This window comes from Gadus morhua, chromosome 12 (genome assembly GCF_902167405.1).
Source record: "Gadus morhua chromosome 12, gadMor3.0, whole genome shotgun sequence".
Taxonomy (NCBI): domain Eukaryota; kingdom Metazoa; phylum Chordata; class Actinopteri; order Gadiformes; family Gadidae; genus Gadus; species Gadus morhua.
This window is the reverse complement of record NC_044059.1, coordinates 8,653,453-8,672,239: the sequence shown is the minus strand read 5'-3', so window position 1 is coordinate 8,672,239 and position 18,787 is coordinate 8,653,453. Positions and strand designations below refer to the sequence as shown.

The 18,787-nt window shown below is 42.7% G+C and overlaps 1 protein-coding gene across 1 annotated transcript in view; it reads right to left on the bottom strand.

Annotated features, from left to right (window-relative positions):
• Window positions 1-18,292, bottom strand: part of LOC115556105 (low-density lipoprotein receptor-related protein 8) — a 28,292-nt gene extending 10,000 nt beyond the window's left edge. The window contains exons 1-7 of the mRNA XM_030373240.1: window positions 18,159-18,292; window positions 17,450-17,566; window positions 15,856-16,257; window positions 6,382-6,501; window positions 5,216-5,344; window positions 2,214-2,286; window positions 1,729-1,827 (exon numbers count right to left, since the gene is read on the bottom strand). Of these exons, the coding sequence (XP_030229100.1) occupies window positions 1,729-1,827; window positions 2,214-2,286; window positions 5,216-5,344; window positions 6,382-6,501; window positions 15,856-16,257; window positions 17,450-17,566; window positions 18,159-18,219 (1,001 nt within the window). The 5' untranslated portion in view covers window positions 18,220-18,292. The remainder of the gene's footprint in view (window positions 1-1,728; window positions 1,828-2,213; window positions 2,287-5,215; window positions 5,345-6,381; window positions 6,502-15,855; window positions 16,258-17,449; window positions 17,567-18,158) is intronic.
• Window positions 18,293-18,787: the final 495 nt, after the last annotated feature.

Below are 18,787 nucleotides of genomic sequence, written 5' to 3'. Positions count from 1 at the left end.
AAAGCTATCGGCAAATGGTTATCACAATGAAAATACATTGAAGTTGCTTTCTTAGGGCCAGAATACACTTGCTGCTAACAACGCCCCCCTAGGCGGTGATGATGCCCAAATATTTGGGCATCATCAGACAACTCTCAACATGGCGGCCAAATTCTGATGTGTCCATGAGAAATAATTCATTGGCTATATGAAGAGGTCTGACAGGATCACGAGACAATGACAATAAGTTTGAAATATACTTGTGTGAATAGAGAGAAGTATAAACACATCTTCATTAATTACAGCACCCCCTAGAGGTCAAAGGTCACCAAATTTGACAGTCCTTAATCAGTGTGCCAAATTTCACAACTATTCACCAAGGCTATAATAATAGGAAAACGTAGAATAACGATGGTTGTCTCGCAGCTTCGCTGCTTGACCCCCAATAATAATGATTATGCATTACTTTTATAGGGCTTTCCATAGAACTCTTTACCTGGATTGAACATAGCAGTCAGGCTACTGCTTCTTTATTTTGAGCCGAAGAAAAAAATAAAGAAAATGTAAAGAAAATAAATATTGCGCTAATCGCGCAATAAAAAAATTAACGCCGTTAAAATTGGTTTGCGTTGACGCCGTTAATAACGAGTTTAACTGACAGCACTAATTAATATATATATTTTTATCTTTTAGCTTTTTGCAGATGATGTGGTCCTCATTGGATCATCGGCTTGTGACCTTCAGCACTCACTGGATCGGCTGGCGGCCGAGTGTGAAGCGGCTGGGATGAGGATCAGCACCGCTAAATCTGAGGCCATGACTCTTAGCAGGAAACCGGTGGATTGCTTACTCCGGGTAGGAAATGAGTCCTTAGCCCAAGTGAAGGAGTTCAAGTACCTCGGGGTCTTGTTCACGAGTGAGGGTACTATGGAGCGTGAGATTGGCCGGAGAATCGGAGCAGCGGGGGCGGTATTGCGTTCGCTTTACCGCACCGTTGTAACGAAAAGAGAGCTGAGCCGCAAGGCAAAGCTCTCGATCTACCGGTCGATCTTCGTTCCTATCCTCACCTATGGTCATGAGGGCTGGGTGATGACCGAAAGGACGAGATCGCGGGTACAAGCGGCCGAGATGAGTTTTCTCAGAAGGGTGGCTGGCGTCTCCCTTAGGGATAGGGTGAGAAGCTCAGCCATCCGTGAGGAACTCGGATTAGAGCCGCTGCTCCTTTACTTAGAAAGGAGTCAGTTGAGGTGGTTCGGGCATCTGGTAAGGATGCCCACTGGGCGCCTTCCTTGGGAGGTGTTTCAGGCACGTCCAGTGGGGAGGAGACCTCGGGGAAGACCCAGGACTAGGTGGAGAGATCATATCTCAACACTGGCCTGGGAACGCCTCGGGATCCCCCCGTCAGAGCTGGTCAATGTGGCCCGGGAAAGGGAAGTCTGGGGCCCCCTGCTTGAGCTGCTCCCCCCGCGACCCGACCCCGGATAAGCGGATGACGATGAGGATGATGAGGATGAGGATTTTTATCTTTAAATCACATTATTATATTAATTAATGTGTTTTTTCTGACATGTTTTAATTTCTTGTTTGTGTCGATTGTTTTGACACCAGCTAAGATGCCTGCCAACTTCCAAATTTGGCAGTTGGTTGCGAGCATCCAGAGTAGAGGACCTGAAAAGGAACTCACCCTCTATGTTAATGTGAATGTGAATATTCATTTTATTTTGGATGAAAGAATGGCGTGACACTCACCGGAATATGGATCCCTTTGCTTGCGGTGCCCAGTAGAGTGTGTTCGTAGCAACACAGGTTGCCATGGCGCCGGGGCTAGTTGTACGCATGGTCCGGTCTCTGTTCATGGAAAGCCAACAGGACCATAATTCAGTTGACTTCACTCGCTGCATTGGGTTTCTTGAACAGAATCTATCTTTGTGTTTGCATAAGAGTCTGTGGTGCATTCGATGGCCCATCACAATACACCTGTGGATAACGTTATTTTCAAAATAAGCCAATGTTTGTCCTTCGGATTAACAAGAGGCGTTGCTCACAATGACGACCACTCATTCAAATATTTACAGTCTGCAAATACAAATAAAGTGGTGTATCCTGGAGGACAATGGTGTCCATATCGTTTGTACTCAAACAAACGTCGTTTATGGCGTAGAGAATGCCGTGTCTCAGTGACGCCGCAGCAAGGGTAGGGAGGGTGAAAAGGGTCTCGGACAGCTGTCGCATACCTGTCCGCCCTGCCGCTGACCGTGATCGACTGGACGTCCTCAAAGGTGCTTAAGAGGAGCTGGGCCGTGACGCCTGGGCAAAAGAAGAGTGGATGATAAGTGGGTCGCGTTACATGGCGTATTCATGATGCAAGTTACAGTGCCGCACGCACACACACACACACACACATTTCAAAATTGACCCATTTCATTAGTGATATATATAAGTTGCTACCGCTCCACCTGCACTATGTCCCCTTTTCACTACAGTCATCACGAGTCTTTAAAGAAAAGTCACCATGGGTAACCTTTATGAAATGACACAACAAAGTTGAATGTGTTGCATAACACACATTTCTATGTGATGCTTAACTTTTTGGGGTTGGCTGAAATCTTAAAGTAATCTTTTGATTACATGAAGACTTTGCCAGTAAGAACTCCAATCTGTTTCTCATCATCACCTGCATTTCCTCATACTACGAAGAAACATCTATGAATAGAAGATATCTACACGTTCCCCACTACTGACACACAACCTGACCGAGCGTGTAAGTAAACAAACATTTAACAAAAGAAAAGTGAAGGCAGATTGGCTGTGTTCCCTTCATTAGTGTAAGTGGTGGAAACCATCCCCATCCCATTGTTTGGCTTTCTCAGGGTATTGTTTAACCCTGAGAAAGCCTCATACCATATTGCACTTTAAGGATAGGAGCCCTACTGTGTGCGTCTCTCAAGCCTTTGCATTGTTGTTGACACACACACACACACACACACACACACACACACACACACACACACACACACACACACACACACACACACACACACACACACACACACACACACACACACACACACACACACACCTTAAGAGGACAAAATAGAACATTGTTTATATTTTTCGAACATTTATCTAAATGATAGAGCCTAAATAGAGAGAACTTTGGACATGGTGTTTTATACTTCCTCTGTATGAACCTGTATGGATTGTATGCATGTGCCTTAGCATTTGGAAACGCTGTCTTAGTGTGCAGACATATTCTTTGTTTTTAGTCACACTTCGATAAGAGATTCGTTTTTTACTCGGATCTTTTCAGCCTGAGGCAGTAAAACTTTACAACTTCACCTGGGACTGGCCGGCTCTGGGTCAGATTGGGGGAAGAGAATACGCTGTTCATGCTACATTTTCCATGAATAACGTCACATACAACAGTTTATTCGTTTTGCACTTATATAGCTCCAGCGTACATTTAAAATAGGTAAAATAATACATTTTCGATACAGACGTTTATTCTATTCCATTCTCATCATTAGTAACAATATTGTTTTTCTTTGTATGGGCGGCGTTGAGGCCTTCATTTCTCCTCGAGATGAACAGAGCACCCACCTTCCGTTCTAGCATCCCACATCCTGTCGCGGTTTGTTTGTCAAGTAGCAGGACGTTTAGCAGAGAGTTACTGTTTGAAGGCCCACCGACATCTAGTTTCAGAACTATCCAACTGTGACCCTGTCATGCGTTTTGGAGTGTGCTAAGCTGAGATCCTGATCTTTCTATTTAGCATTACTATATCAAGAAGACTGAATAGAGAAAATCGGTATTTATTAGTAACTTGTACACTTATTGATAATAGTGTAAACACACTCAAGCCTGGGGTATTGATGTAGTGATGTATTACAATTACAATTAGGGAATTTAGCAGACGCTTTTATCCAAAGCGTCTTACATCAGTTAATACACACATTGACACACCGACGGCAGAGTCAACCATGCAAGGCGACAGCCAGCTCGTCAGGAGTAGTTAGGGTTAAGTGTCTTGCTCAGGGCCATATCAACACTCAGCTAGGAGGAGCTGGGGATCAAACTACCAACCTTTCGGTTACAAGACAACTGCTCTACCTCCTGAGCTTAGCCGACCCCGTGGGTCACCCTTTTGCACATTGCACGCAAGTCTAGCACAACGGCAGCGGAAGTGGTTCTGTTTCGGTCAGTAATCTATTGCCATAATCTATTGCCAGAAGATTGAACCCAAAAAGGTGAATAAACTCTTAATAGAGGTCTAGAGTTGAATAAATAGGCTGAGATTAATCCACCGGCCCCTGCTTACAGCCTCCCTTTGCAAACATACTCGTAACTTGTTCTTTCCCTTGGGAAGTGGTTTTCCGAGTGAGTGTGCGGATGATGGCTTGTTCAAGCAGCCGTGTCTGATTGGACTCTGGGGCTGGGGAAAACACTTGCGGAGAGTTCTCCTGCATGGCAACATGGAGCAACAGCGTCATGCGACGTTATCTTCAAACTTCTACAATAAAACAGCTTTCCAAACCCCCACCCTGCGTCCCGAGTCTGAAGGAGCCCAGTAAAAGTCCCCTAGGTGGAGTGAGGCAATGGTCTTTGCTACAGCGGTGTATGCTATATATATACATGTATGCAATATATATATATATATATGCAATATATATATATATGTATGCAATATATATATATGCATGCAATATGTAAGGGATAATGCCCGACGAGGTGTCCATTATCAGGAATTAATGGACGACGTGGAGGCGTGAACCGTCCGACGCGAAGCGGAGGACGGTTGCCTCCGCGAAGGCCTTTGTGGCTTTGTGGCTACGCCTGAGGGTCCGACTAATACCCGGAACCACCATTACACGCCCATTGGGTTCTCATGCAACGGAAACGTTGTTCACTCCTCCAGTAATTAGGACGGACCATAGCTACGACTTTAGAACGGGAGGTAGCGGGAGGTGCTATGGTTACTACTATTTTAGAGACGATACGCCAGCTAGCGCATTAATTGAGAACGGTAAACCGACAATTTGACGGAACTACTTGTCCAGGTGTCCGTATATCAGGAGTTAATGCACACCCTGCATCCAATCAGAATCGAGTATTCCCGCAGACCGTGGTATAAATATATATATATATATATATATATATATATATATATATATATATATATATGAATAATGTTTGTTTGGCTGGTTTTGTCCTATACCCAGTGTAGCCCTCAGCTTACCGTTGGCTCTGCACTGCCCGGCTCCTGGGCCCAGCTGGTAGCCGGCGTTGCACCCACACCCCGATCCGCCATCCCGGGTGGAGACACACAGCTGGTCACACAGGTCGTGCTCCAGGCACGGGTCTATTTCTGGAGGACCGACGGAAGGACAACATGGAAATAAGTGACACAACAAAATAGAATGGCATCCAATAGTAAATGAATGAATGCGTTGCCTCTTGATGTGATGGTATTGATTATCCAGGCTCAAGGCCTTTGTGGCTTAAGCAGGGAGTTAGCGGTCAACTTTGATTGGTTGGAACTGGTTTAAACAACTGGACAACTGCAATAAAACTCATCGTATAACTCGATCGTCATCTTCTAGATATTTTTCAGCAGTTTGATGTCAGCATATTGATGCATAAAAGTTCATATCGAGACTCAATAGGAAAAGCAAATAATGGATTTCCTTTCCCCAGTCCATCCGACCCTAGGGTATATAAAACTTGGTTGCCAGGGGATCAGGCTATGCTCGGTCTTCAAGAGGTTGAAAGGTAGTCCGGCACAGCCCCCTCCCCCCCCCCACAATCATGGGGTTGTATAGGTATAAACATCAACCCATGTTCCATGGAGAGGCCAGCATAACGTTGTACTTGCTTTCAAAGCGCAACATAATCTTGCACCTTCCCATCTTTCTAACCTCCTGACCCAGCCTCCTACCCAGACCATTACCAGCGTCGACCAACGCACCCCCCCCCTTCCATTTCCTCTTCCCATGCATCTTTGACCGCTGTTTTGTTATCTAGTTGTTGTTTGGTTTTGTTTCTCTATAGTGTGTTTAACAAATGTTCAGTGTCTGTTTTATTGTCCCTGTTTTATGTCTAATGTTATTTTATTACCATTATGTTTTACCTTTACTGTACAGTGTCCTTGGGTGACATGAAAGGCGCTTGAAATAAAATGCATTAGTATTATTATTATTGTGATAACCTGTCAATTTGTTCTTTTTTTGACCATATCCTTAATTTTACCTTTCAGTTCAGCTATCTTTGTGTCACGGTTTGCAATCCCTCATTTAAATCTCCCTCTCAAATATGTCCTGTGTGATTCAAATACATTTTGACTAGTATTTTTTTTGAACTTATTTACAGTTCCTTTTTTTTTACAGGACCCGACTGCTCCCTCACCTTCACACTGGTTGTCCCGCAGCAACCTCATCCCGCTGGGGCAAGCACACATGAAGCCCATGGGCAGGTCCAAGCACTGGTGGGAGCAGCCGCCGTTGGCCACCGCACACTCGTCTTGATCTGCAGGATGAAAAAACACCGGACGTACTGTGTAACTAAAAAGATAAAAATCAGAGCGAGATTAGATATCGTGAGAATCGCCCTCACTTCAGGACTTGAGTCTATGTTTCATTCCTATTGCTCTTTAAATCAATTCAAACACTCCCTTATTTACTGAACGTCAAGGGTTCATTAAGGGGGTTCTCAAAGTTTTGGCAGCTGAGGACCAATTAAGGAACCCAAAATTTGACTGAGGGCCGCCAAAGGAAAAAACAGGAAAAAAAAAGACAAAAAATCCCATTTGTAATCATTTAAATGACCGGGTTGCATCTCTACAGCTACATGTATTGGTCTGCATCCAGTATAAACACATTTTAAATAACAAATTAGGCAAAACCTGGCATAACTTGAGAAAACCTTAAGAAACATTGTAACTAACACACAATCCCTAGGGTTCTCTGCCCCCTACAGTTGAATTTGGGATATAACAGTCCTGTGTGCATTTCAGAATAAAAACATATTTAGAACAGTCAGTCTCAGTGTGCCATCCTTTCTTCTACAGGAAAACCTGCAGACACACACACACACACACACACACACACACACACACACACACACACACACACACACACACACACACACACACACACACACACACACACACACACACACAGGGAGGGGGAAAAAGAGAGAGACTTTTAAATAAGAAGCTTACCAAACAAGTCATCATCACTAATATCTCATTGCCTGTCATTAAATCACACAACATTTGTTCCTAGGTCAACATACCTTTTTGTATTTGCATGGGATTTGTGGTGCTGTTTTCGGTTGGTCACGATTCCTCTGATGTCCGGCTCCATCTCCGTCGTTGCAATACGAAGGACATCATGTAGATGGCCATCTGTAAGCCTGGATCTCGGCTTAGATTTGTTGATGGCCATGCAGGAGGAGGTCTTCTCTCAAATATATGTGCTCCCGAATAAAGAGACCATTCTGATGGCATGCTGGCACAGTGCAGGGTAGGTCGCTGGGGAAAGTCCTTTGTAGAACTCGATGAGATTCCTGTCACGATATGCTGCTCTGGCCTCGGAGCTCTCCTGCAGGTCGATGAGCTCAAACTGCACTTCTGCAGGCCCTTCCGCAGGGACACACGAGAAAGGATTTTGGAAGAGGTTGATTGACTTCTCGTGGTGCCTGAAGTCGGAGAAGCGGTGCTTGAATTCTTCCCTTCGTTTTTTTTATGAGGTTTTGGTTGTGGTCTGAACGCAGGTGACGCAGAACGTGGTGCCGATCTGCGTCCGTTTCATCTACGAGCGGCTTGCAGGCGGGAAAATGGGTTAGATCTCCCTGTTTGAGCTGTCCCTGCAGCAGTTCAATTTTTCTCTGGAAAGCTTTGACGTGGTCAAATAGTGTGGAAATAAGCTTCCCATGGCCCTGCAGCTTGAAATTGAGATCGCTGAGACAAGTGTTCAAATCAACAAGGAGCGCTAGGCCACAGAGCCATTTAGTGTCACTAGGCTGTGTCAAATCCTGTCCTTTAGACTCCATGAACTCTCTTATTTCCTTCCTCAAGTTAAATAACTCTTCAATGTGGCCCCTCTGCTCAGCCACCTGACAGCAGAGAAGTATTATGACGTCACCAAAATCTGCCTCTGATTGCTCCAAAAAAGTCTTGAATTGGCAGTGATTCAGACCTCTGGACTTCAGGAAATTAACCGTCTTCACAACAATCTCCAGGACATGTTCTATTTCAAGCGTTTGAGCAGCGAGGGCTTCTTGGTGAATTATGCAGTGATATTTGATTAGTTTCTCACCTCCGCTGTTGGCCACTTTCTCAGAGAGCAGCGACACGGCACCTGCCTTTCTTCCGACCATTGCCGGTGCTCCATCTGTTGTGACACGACCATAGACGGCAGCTTCACATTGTATGCTTCGAGACTGCGACAAATGTCGACTCCCCTTGTTCTGTCTTTAATATTCTCCAAACTAAGCTCCTCGCCTATTTCAAAGTTCTCCGTGACCGTTTGGATGAAAATCAGCAATTGCGCTGTATCGGAAATGTCCGTGCTTTCATCCAGTGCGATGGAAAAGGCTCCCTTTCCTAGTCCCTCCATACGTTGTCCACGTTGCTCTTTGAGATTTCTTTGCCAGATCTTCGATTCGTCGTGTCACTGTGTCAATCGACAAACTTATGTCACAGAGCTTTGCTTTTTGCTCAGGGCATACTATGTCGGCCACTTTCAAAATGCAGTCCCGCACAAATTCTCCGTCACTGAAGGGCTTGCTCCGGTGGGCAATTCCTTGAGCTACAACGTAGCTAGCCTGTGTTACACCTCGCCGGTAAATCTGTCGTAGGTTTTATGATTGATCATAATGGTGTTTTATGTTGAAGACCTTCAGCATTGCATTAACCTGCTTGCAGATCAGGCACATGACCTTATCTGACTGGTGAGGTACCAAAAGGCTGTTTGGTCCGTTCCCGAGTAAAGTTCGATGGTTTGTATTCACACCAGCACCGAACTTGTTTAGTGCTCACTAAAATCGGGAATCAATTCAAAATCTGTATTAAACAGACAAGGCAAGTATGCTAATGGCAACGGGAATGCCCGTAGGTTAGAGCGTTGTGATTGGCCAAGGACATACTGCGGTCAAGCCAGCCGACTCATTAAGATCGGCGGTCAAGCCAGCCGACTCAGTTTTCTGCCGTACCTTTATATACTAGCCATTACGGTAATAGCGTCTCAGAACTAGTTTCAAATAAAAGCATTCGTCGGGTACATACAAAAAGACAGTCAAAAAAAGCAAATACTATCAAAGGAAGTGTACGGCCGTTGTGGTATTTACTTTCAAAATAAAAGCCCACCAAACATTCCAATATGAGACATATTACATATGATTTTGGATACGATTTAAAAGAAAATGCCCTGTTATTCCAGGCTCATTTCACTGCAGGGCGATAGTTCAAGACCCCACAGGGTCACCCAAGAAGTTTCAGGACATTCTGATGCGTGGTTTCAAAATAAAAGCCCACCAAATATGAGACATATTACATATGATTTTGGATTCGATTTAAAAGAAAATGCCCTGTTTTTCCAGGCTCATTTCACTTCAGGGTTATAGTTCACGACCCCATGGGGTCAGGCAAGAAGTTTCAGAACATTCTGATGTGGAGTTTCAAAATAAAAACCCACCAAACATTCCAATATGAGACATATTACATATGATTTTGGATTCAATTTAAAAGAAAATGCCCTGTTATTTCACTTCAGGGTTATAGTTCAAGACCCCATGGGGTCACGCAAAAAGTTTCAGAACATTCTGATGTGGAGTTTCAAAATAAAAGCCAACCAAAGTTTCCAATATGAGACATATTACATATGATTTTGGATTCAATTTAAACGAAAATGCCATGTTATTTCAGGCTCATTTCACTTCAGGGTTATGGTTCAAGACTCCATGGGGTCACACAAGAAGTTTCAGAACATTCTGATGTGGAGTTTCAAAGTAAAAGCCAACCAAAGTTTCCAATATGAGACATATTACACATGATATTGGATTCAATTTAAAAGAAAATGCCCTCTTATTTCAGGCTCATTTCACTTCAGGGTTATAGTTCACGACCCCATGGGGTCACACAAAAGGTTTCAGAACATTCTGATGTGGAGTTTCAAAATAAAAGCCCACCAAACATTCCAATATGAGACATATTACATATGATTTTGGATTCAATTTAAAAGAAAATGACCTGTTATTTCAGGCTCATTTCACTTCAGGATTATAGTTCACGACCCCATGGGGTCACGCAAAAGGTTTCAGGACATTCTGATGCGTGGTTTCAAAATAAAAGCCCACCAAATATGAGACATATTACATATGATTTTGGATTCGATTTAAAAGAAAATGCCCTGTTTTTCCAGGCTCATTTCACTTCAGGGTTATAGTTCACGACCCCATGGGGTCAGGCAAGAAGTTTCAGAACATTCTGATGTGGAGTTTCAAAATAAAAACCCACCAAACATTCCAATATGAGACATATTACATATGATTTTGGATTCAATTTAAAAGAAAATGCCCTGTTATTTCACTTCAGGGTTATAGTTCAAGACCCCATGGGGTCACGCAAAAAGTTTCAGAACATTCTGATGTGGAGTTTCAAAATAAAAGCCAACCAAAGTTTCCAATATGAGACATATTACATATGATTTTGGATTCAATTTAAACGAAAATGCCATGTTATTTCAGGCTCATTTCACTTCAGGGTTATGGTTCAAGACTCCATGGGGTCACACAAGAAGTTTCAGAACATTCTGATGTGGAGTTTCAAAGTAAAAGCCAACCAAAGTTTCCAATATGAGACATATTACACATGATATTGGATTCAATTTAAAAGAAAATGCCCTCTTATTTCAGGCTCATTTCACTTCAGGGTTATAGTTCACGACCCCATGGGGTCACACAAAAGGTTTCAGAACATTCTGATGTGGAGTTTCAAAATAAAAGCCCACCAAACATTCCAATATGAGACATATTACATATGATTTTGGATTCAATTTAAAAGAAAATGACCTGTTATTTCAGGCTCATTTCACTTCAGGATTATAGTTCACGACCCCATGGGGTCACGCAAAAGGTTTCAGAACATTCTGATGTGGAGTTTCAAAATAAAAGCCAACCAACGTTTCCAATATGAGACATATTACATATGATTTTGGATTCAATTTAAAAGAAAATGCCCTGTTATTTCAGGCTCATTTCACTTCAGGGTTATAGTTCAAGACCCCATGGGGTCACGCAAAAAGTTTCAGAACATTCTGATGTGGAGTTTCAAAATAAAAGCCAACCAAAGTTTCCAATATGAGACATATTACATATGATTTTGGATTTGATTTAAAAGAAAATGCCCTGTTATTCCAGGCTCATTTCACTTCAGGGTTATAGTTCACGACCCCATGGGGTCACGCAAAAGGTTTCAGAACATTCTGATGTGGAGTTTCAAAATAAAAGCCAACCAAAGTTTCCAATACGAGACATATTACATATGATTTTGGATTCAATTTAAAAGAAAATGCCCTGTTATTTCAGGCTCATTTCACTTCAGGGTTATAGTTCAAGACCCCATGGGGTCACACAAGAAGTTTCAGAACATTCTGATGTGGAGTTTCAAAGTAAAAGCCAACCAAAGTTTCCAATATGAGACATATTACATATGATTTTGGATTCAATTTAAAAGAAAATGCCATGTTATTTCAGGCTCATTTCACTTCAGGGTTATGGTTCAAGACTCCATGGGGTCACACAAGAAGTTTCAGAACATTCTGATGTGGAGTTTCAAAGTAAAAGCCAACCAAAATCTCCAATATGAGACATATTACATATGATTTTGGATTCAATTTAAAAGAAAATGCCCTCTTATTTCAGGCTCATTTCACTTCAGGGTTATAGTTCAAGACCCCATGGGGTCACACAAGAAGTTTCAGAACATTCTGATGTGGAGTTTCAAAATAAAAGCCAACCAAAGTTTCCAATATGAGACAGATTACATATGATTTTGGATTCAATTTAAAATAAAATGCCCTGTTATTTCAGGCTCATTTCACGTCAGGGTTATAGTTCAAGACCCCATGGGGTCACGCAAAAGGTTTCAGAACATTCTGATGTGGAGTTTCAAAATAAAAGCCAACCAAAGTTTCCAATATGAGACATATTACATATGATTTTGGATTCAATTTAAAATAAAATGTCCTGTTATTTCAGGCTCAATTCCCTTCAGGGTTATAGTTCACGACCCCATGGGGTCAAGCAAAAGGTTTCAGAACATTCTGATGTGGAGTTTCAAAATAAAAGCCAACCAAAGTATCCAATATGAGACATATATTACATGTAATTTTGGATTCAATTTAAAAGAAAATGCCCTGTTATTTCAGGCTCATTTCACTTCAGGGTTATAGCAGGGATTGACACTAACGGTTGCCCGCTTGCCCGGGGCAAGTAAAAAAAATGTTCGGGCAAGTTGAGATTTTTTCTGGTTGCCCGAACGGGCAAGTGGATTTTTGAGGGTTTGTTAATAAAAAGGCTATTTATTTTAAGTGTTTTTTAAAACGGCAAAACAACCTTTTTTTCCGCCAAATCACACAAAATTGTTATATTTGCAATTGATCGCGCTTGCGGCAGCCAGCAGCAGCGCCCTCTCTCTCTCTCTCTTCCTCCTCTCCGGCAGCCTGCGGGTGTGTGTGCGCAGTTACGCTGGCTGTTGGTCGGTGCTGAAATCGGAGCTAAACTAATCAGTTCCGTAGTGTGTAGTAGGCCTATCGTTATTCCTTCTTTTGTCAGGCACCTGGTCGGGTTTATGGTTGTCCAACAAGTAAGATAATAAAGCGAAGAAAAGGTCTGTGTCGGTAATTGCCGTCTTGGTGCCGTTCATCAACCGTACATGCCAGAAAGTGATTTCAGAGTCATAAAAAGATAAGCTGCAGATAAAGGGAAGTCAGTAGCCGCGTTGGAATACAATTATCTGTTCGGCATAGAATTCTATGCCGAAGATGTGGTGTAGTCCGTTTTTATCGACATGTAGCCAATACACTTATTCCGAATAGATTGGGGTTTAATTTAGAGCAGCTGCAGTAGTTCGCAATTGGTCCACTGAGCTCCGTCGGTACTTTTATGCACACCGAACTTGACCGCTGTCAAGGAAAGTGGATTTATTGCCTGATTCACGTCTTTGTTACCACTCCCTAAGTAGTCCGGTAAGCGTGTCAAACCTATGGGGTCGGGAACTATAATAGTTCCCGACCCCATAGGTTTAGGAAACTTTGGTTGGCTTTTATTTTGAAACTCCACATCAGAATGTTCTGAAACCTCTTGGGTGACCCTATGGGGTCGTGAACTATAACCCTGAAGTGAAATGAGCCTGAAATAACAGGGCATTTTTTTTTTAATTGAATCCAAAATCATATGTAATATGTCTCATATTGGAATTTTTGGTGGGCTTTTATTTTGAAACTCCAAATCAGAATGTTCTGAAACCTCTTGGGTGACCCTATGGGGTCGTGAACTATAACCATGAAGTGAAATGAGCCTGAAATAACAGGGCATTTTCTTTTAAATTGAATCCAAAATCATATGTAATATGTCTCATATTGGAATTTTTGGTGGGCTTTTATTTTGAAACTCCATATCAGAATGTTCTGAAACTTCTTGCGTGACCCCATGGGGTCGTGAACTATAACCATGAAGTGAAATGAGCCTGGAATAACAGGGCATTTTCCTTTAAATTGAATCCAAAATCATTGTAATATGTCTCATATTGGAATTTTTGGTGGGCTTTTATTTTGAAACTCCACATCAGAATGTTCTGGAACCTCTTGGGTGACCCTATGGGGTTGTGATCTATAACCCTGAAGTGAAATGAGCATGGAATAACAGGGCATTTTCTTTTAAATCGAATCCAAAATCATTTGTAATATGTCTCAGATTGGAATGTTTGGTTGGCTTTTATTTTGAAAGTAAATACCACAACGGCCGTACACTTCCTTTGATAGTATTTGCTTTTTTTGACTGTCTTTTTGTATGTACCCGACGAATGCTTTTACTTTAAACTAGTTCTGAGACGCTATTACCGTAATGGCTAGTATATACAGGTACGGCAAAAAACTGGGTCGGCTGGCTTGACCGCCGATCTCGATGAGTCGGCTGGCATGACCGCAGTAAGGATATGTAGGGGGGAGCCACACAATGGTGGATATAACTGGATGCGTCGGGACTGTGCTCGAGTTCTTTGCAAACAAACTCACGATTCTTTGCGACTTTATACAAGTGGTAATAAAGCCTTAATCTTTCAAAGTCCTTCTCGACATCTCGTATTTTAGAGTATTAGATTGTGGGTTTTTCAGCTAACGTCTCCTTTCCGCAGCCCCTAGCGTTCCAGGGGTGAATTGCAATACCATACTGAAAACTGCAACGCAGAACTTCGAAAGGCTCACGACTCCGTCGAAGCGTCTGCGTGGTCACGGAGTTGGACACACAGAGTCCTATAACAGAATCCTAAGAGTTACATGTAAATCCAAATTGACCAGATATTTAAGCATGTGTTGCTAGATGCAATATCAAGGCTAAGTGTGACAGTTTCTCGCCAGAAATTGAAATAAAATAAATTGATACCTCAGTTACCTGATTACATTATTGGCTCAGTTATTACATTTTCAAAGACCAATAACGTAATTACCATCCAATAACGCAATTCGTTATTACCTTAATGGCAAAAAGTTATTACGGTATTGTCTCAACAACTTTATTACATTATTGGCAGTTATTACGTTATTGGCCGTTATTCTACTTCATTTAAGAATGCTCGATTCTGATTGGCTGGGAGGGGTGCATTAATCCGGCATATTGCCCGCTGACTTGTCGGTTCTACTTGCTGCTGACTGAGCACTGTAGATCAATACGCCGCTTGTATCGTTTTCTATCACATACATTTCAAACATGAGGTCCGTTGTAAAAATAAACCAAGGAGTGCATGTTTGATCGATCGTCATTAAAGCTGACTTGATAAAGCTGAATGTAACAACTACGTTGTTAAACTAGTGATCAGTTGCAACCTTGTGTGGTTGCTATAGAGACGCGTTACCTACAGTTGAGCTAACGTTATTCACCGTAGTTCTAAAGGGAACTACTTTTCGAGGGAGATGTAGTTAAACAGAGCATACATTTAATAAGCATGCAATACGAATAAGAAAAAGGCTAATTATTAAAGTATATGAATTGTTTTATTATGTTGGCCGGCGCGAAGTAGAATAAACAGAATAATCACCTCAAGGCAGGGCAATAAACAGTTTGATATGCCCGGCTCGCGGAAGGTTACCGCCCTCGACTTCGTCTCGGGCGGTAAGCCGTCCACGAGCCAGGCATATCAAACTGTTTATTGCCCGGCCTCTCGGTGATTATTCCTTACTTATTACATTATTGGTTGCTACACTTACTTTTATTATTTTAAAACGTTTGAAACAGTTTTAGCTGTACGAATGATTAATATTCAGGTGGTTTTCAAATCCATCAAGTTGCTTTTACTGAAAGCGTATTACATTGAGGAAGGTTTAAATTTAGCTAGCTAAGTTCATGCCTCGGCTGATGTTTCTGAAATTAATTGTATGGCCATTTGTTTTTCCCTCCTGCACATCGGCTGATGTTTCTGAAATTAATTGTATGGCCATTTGTTTTTCCCTCCTGCACATACGTTAAGTCACCACTTGATGGAGTCAAAAATCTTTTAAACAACTATTCTATTGTGGAATAGACATGTCTGGGATTACACCCGTGGCCTTCAGGTCTTCAACGCCCTGACCACTGACACACAACCGGGACCCGAGCTCAACTCACCGCAGTCCCGTTCGTCGGCGCCGTCCAAGCAGTCCGGGGAGCGGTCGCATCGCCACGACAACGGCAAACACGACCCGTCGCTGCATCCGTACTCTGAGGAGCCGCACGAAGCGATGGCAGGGGATGAAGATGAAGAAGAAGAAGACGAAGAGAGGGGCGGGGCATGACACAAGAAGCCGCCCTCGTCCCGTCCGTCCGGGCAGTCGGGCCGTCCGTCGCACAGCTTGGCACGGGGCAGGCAGGGCCCCGACGGCGGGCAGCGGAAGGCGTCCAAGGTGCAGTTGAGACAGGAGGCCTCGTCGCTGCCGTCGCCGCAGTGGTCGGCGCCGTCGCAGCGGTGGCGCAGGGGGACGCAGCGACCGCCGCCGCACGCAAACTCATCGCCTTGACAACGACGCCCTCCTGCCGGAGAGGGTGACACCATGAACGTTACGGCCGGCGGGGATAGGTTACATACTGATTTACTTCTGCTGAACGACAGTGAATACTGCTGTAGGTATACGGTTATACAATGAACACTACTGCAGTTAGACCATACAGTCCTGTACAGAAACCGCTATACACTGATCAATACTAGAGCTGCACTTAACACAGCACTGTGGATGCAGTGACATGGTGAATACATACTGCAGAGACACAGTTCTAAAGTGAACCCTTCTGCAGTTAGACAATACGGTGAACATTCCTGTACAGAAACTGTTATACACTGATCAATAGAGAGTTAAAGATAAAGTTAGAGAGTTAGAGTACTAGAGTTGCAGTCAACGCAACACTGTGGATCTAGTCACACGGTGAATCGGTGCAGAGATATCCTGAGATATCCTGTGAGATAAAGTGAGCAATTCTGAAGAGCAACAGTCAAAGCAGTAAACATAACCGCGGACTAGAGATTTATATATATACACTGCAATTAAAGTTGAATTTTCATAGTGAAAACGCCTGCAGCCAAACAGTTAAACATTGACATAACACTGTTGCAGAGACAGCATGGTAAGCCTCCGGTGGGAAATGAATGGTGTAAGATTACAGAATAACAGCATACTAGCTTGTACAACAGTCAAATGCGTCTCAGCTGGGGTTTCTAGTGCCCTATCCAAAAGTTTCCTATGGGGAAGTTTGTTGAAGAACATAACAGACAAATTAAGCTAAATTCTTCTGGAATTATGTAAGAAGTGACCTAAATACAGTCAGCTAATCTGCTCTGAATCCAACTCTGTGGAAAAGCTTAAATGCCAAGCAGGGATACAAACACCAATAAGAGTTATTTCATTATTACGATAACAGTATCACTGATTAATTGATCGTTAACTGCACTGGCTGACCAAATTAGCATCTCCTCAATTTGAATATATAGATAGTGAAGAATTTTCTTAAAGCCAAAACCTGACTTGATATCAGAAAAGTATGTTTTTTGGCGCACTTAGTTGCACAGCCCTGCCCATTCATACACCTTTATGAATCTCAGGTGTGCAATGCAAAGCAGCTGTCTGCACATCACCAGCATCATGAGGAGCCGTGGGATTGAACTAGCAACCCAGCCAATGTCAGTGTTCTAGCTTTTGAGGTGGTCCTAATTGTTGATTCGTCTTCTTACCACAATTGTGCTGCGACTCATCGGAGCCGTCGGGACAGTCCGGAGAGCCGTCACAGAGCGAGGTGCTGGACACACAACCGCCCCCTACACACGAGAAGCCCGGACACGCCTTTTCGGCTGAATCAGTTAACCAATCAAAACATAAAAGACAATGAGTAACGGCTTGTGGCCAGAGATTTGCTGTAACTTACAAATAAACGAGAGCTTTAAGAGATCTGCAGACGCAAAAAGTAAAGTTTAACTGATTCCTTCGATTAAAGATGTATCACTTATCACTACATTCATTCATTCATTCATTGATGCAATATCATTATAGACACAATGCATTATTACGATCAAAAACTGAGAAAAGGCTTGTGATGACCTTTCCTGGTTGACAGGGTGACCATTGAGCACAGCGAAACCAACCTCAACAAAGCAACACAGGTCATTCATATTTTATGGCCAAGCCATCATGCCAAACTCATGTTACAATTGTAGGGCGCTGGGCACCTTATTTCGTTTCGAGCGATTTAACTGCGACAAAAAACATTATGCACAATTGAGACTTCTTGGTACAGCTTGGAGACAAAAAGCCTTAAGACACAACAGTCAAGCAAACACCTACTTGCCTGCATAAGTATGGAGAGAATGCGCTTATGCAATTCCATCACCAGAAATGAGTTCTTAAAATATACGCACGTCAAACAGAAAGATTGCATCACCTCACCTGAAATGACACAGTAAGTTAATATATGAACAAGGATAAATCTTCCATGAAGGTGGTCCATGCTTGCGTCCTCCACATTTGGATGTTGTTGCGGCGCATGAGAATGACGTGTCCCATGTGGACTACAAATGGGCGGGGATTTTAAATCATAATACATAACGTCACACTTTCCGCATGTCGCCCCTCGGATATAAACCCACACATAACTTATGTTAAGAAGCATTGCTTACGCAGATTTGCAAGGCAGGAGGGTCTCGTACATCCATGGATGGCAGGCCTAACTGTACTGTTGAAAAGTATTTCATCTTTTCAGTTTTAATCGTAATTATATTACCGGATTCAGTTTGCAACAGATGCTATTACAGCAACTGTCTAGAATATATATTTGGTTGCTCCCCTGGGGGAAATGTACCCTATTAACCAATCTGTATAGTTTATGATCGAACACAGGCACACGTTATATACCAGAGTATTTCAGAACAGATTTTTCACACAATATGTTAAACATCTTTTAACTTTCAAAATATGAACCACTTACTCCAGTAAATAACCAGACAATGGATTGAGTATACATTTCTTCTAAGAAAGCATAATCGGAAAACAAATATTCCACAATGAACAGCACAGGA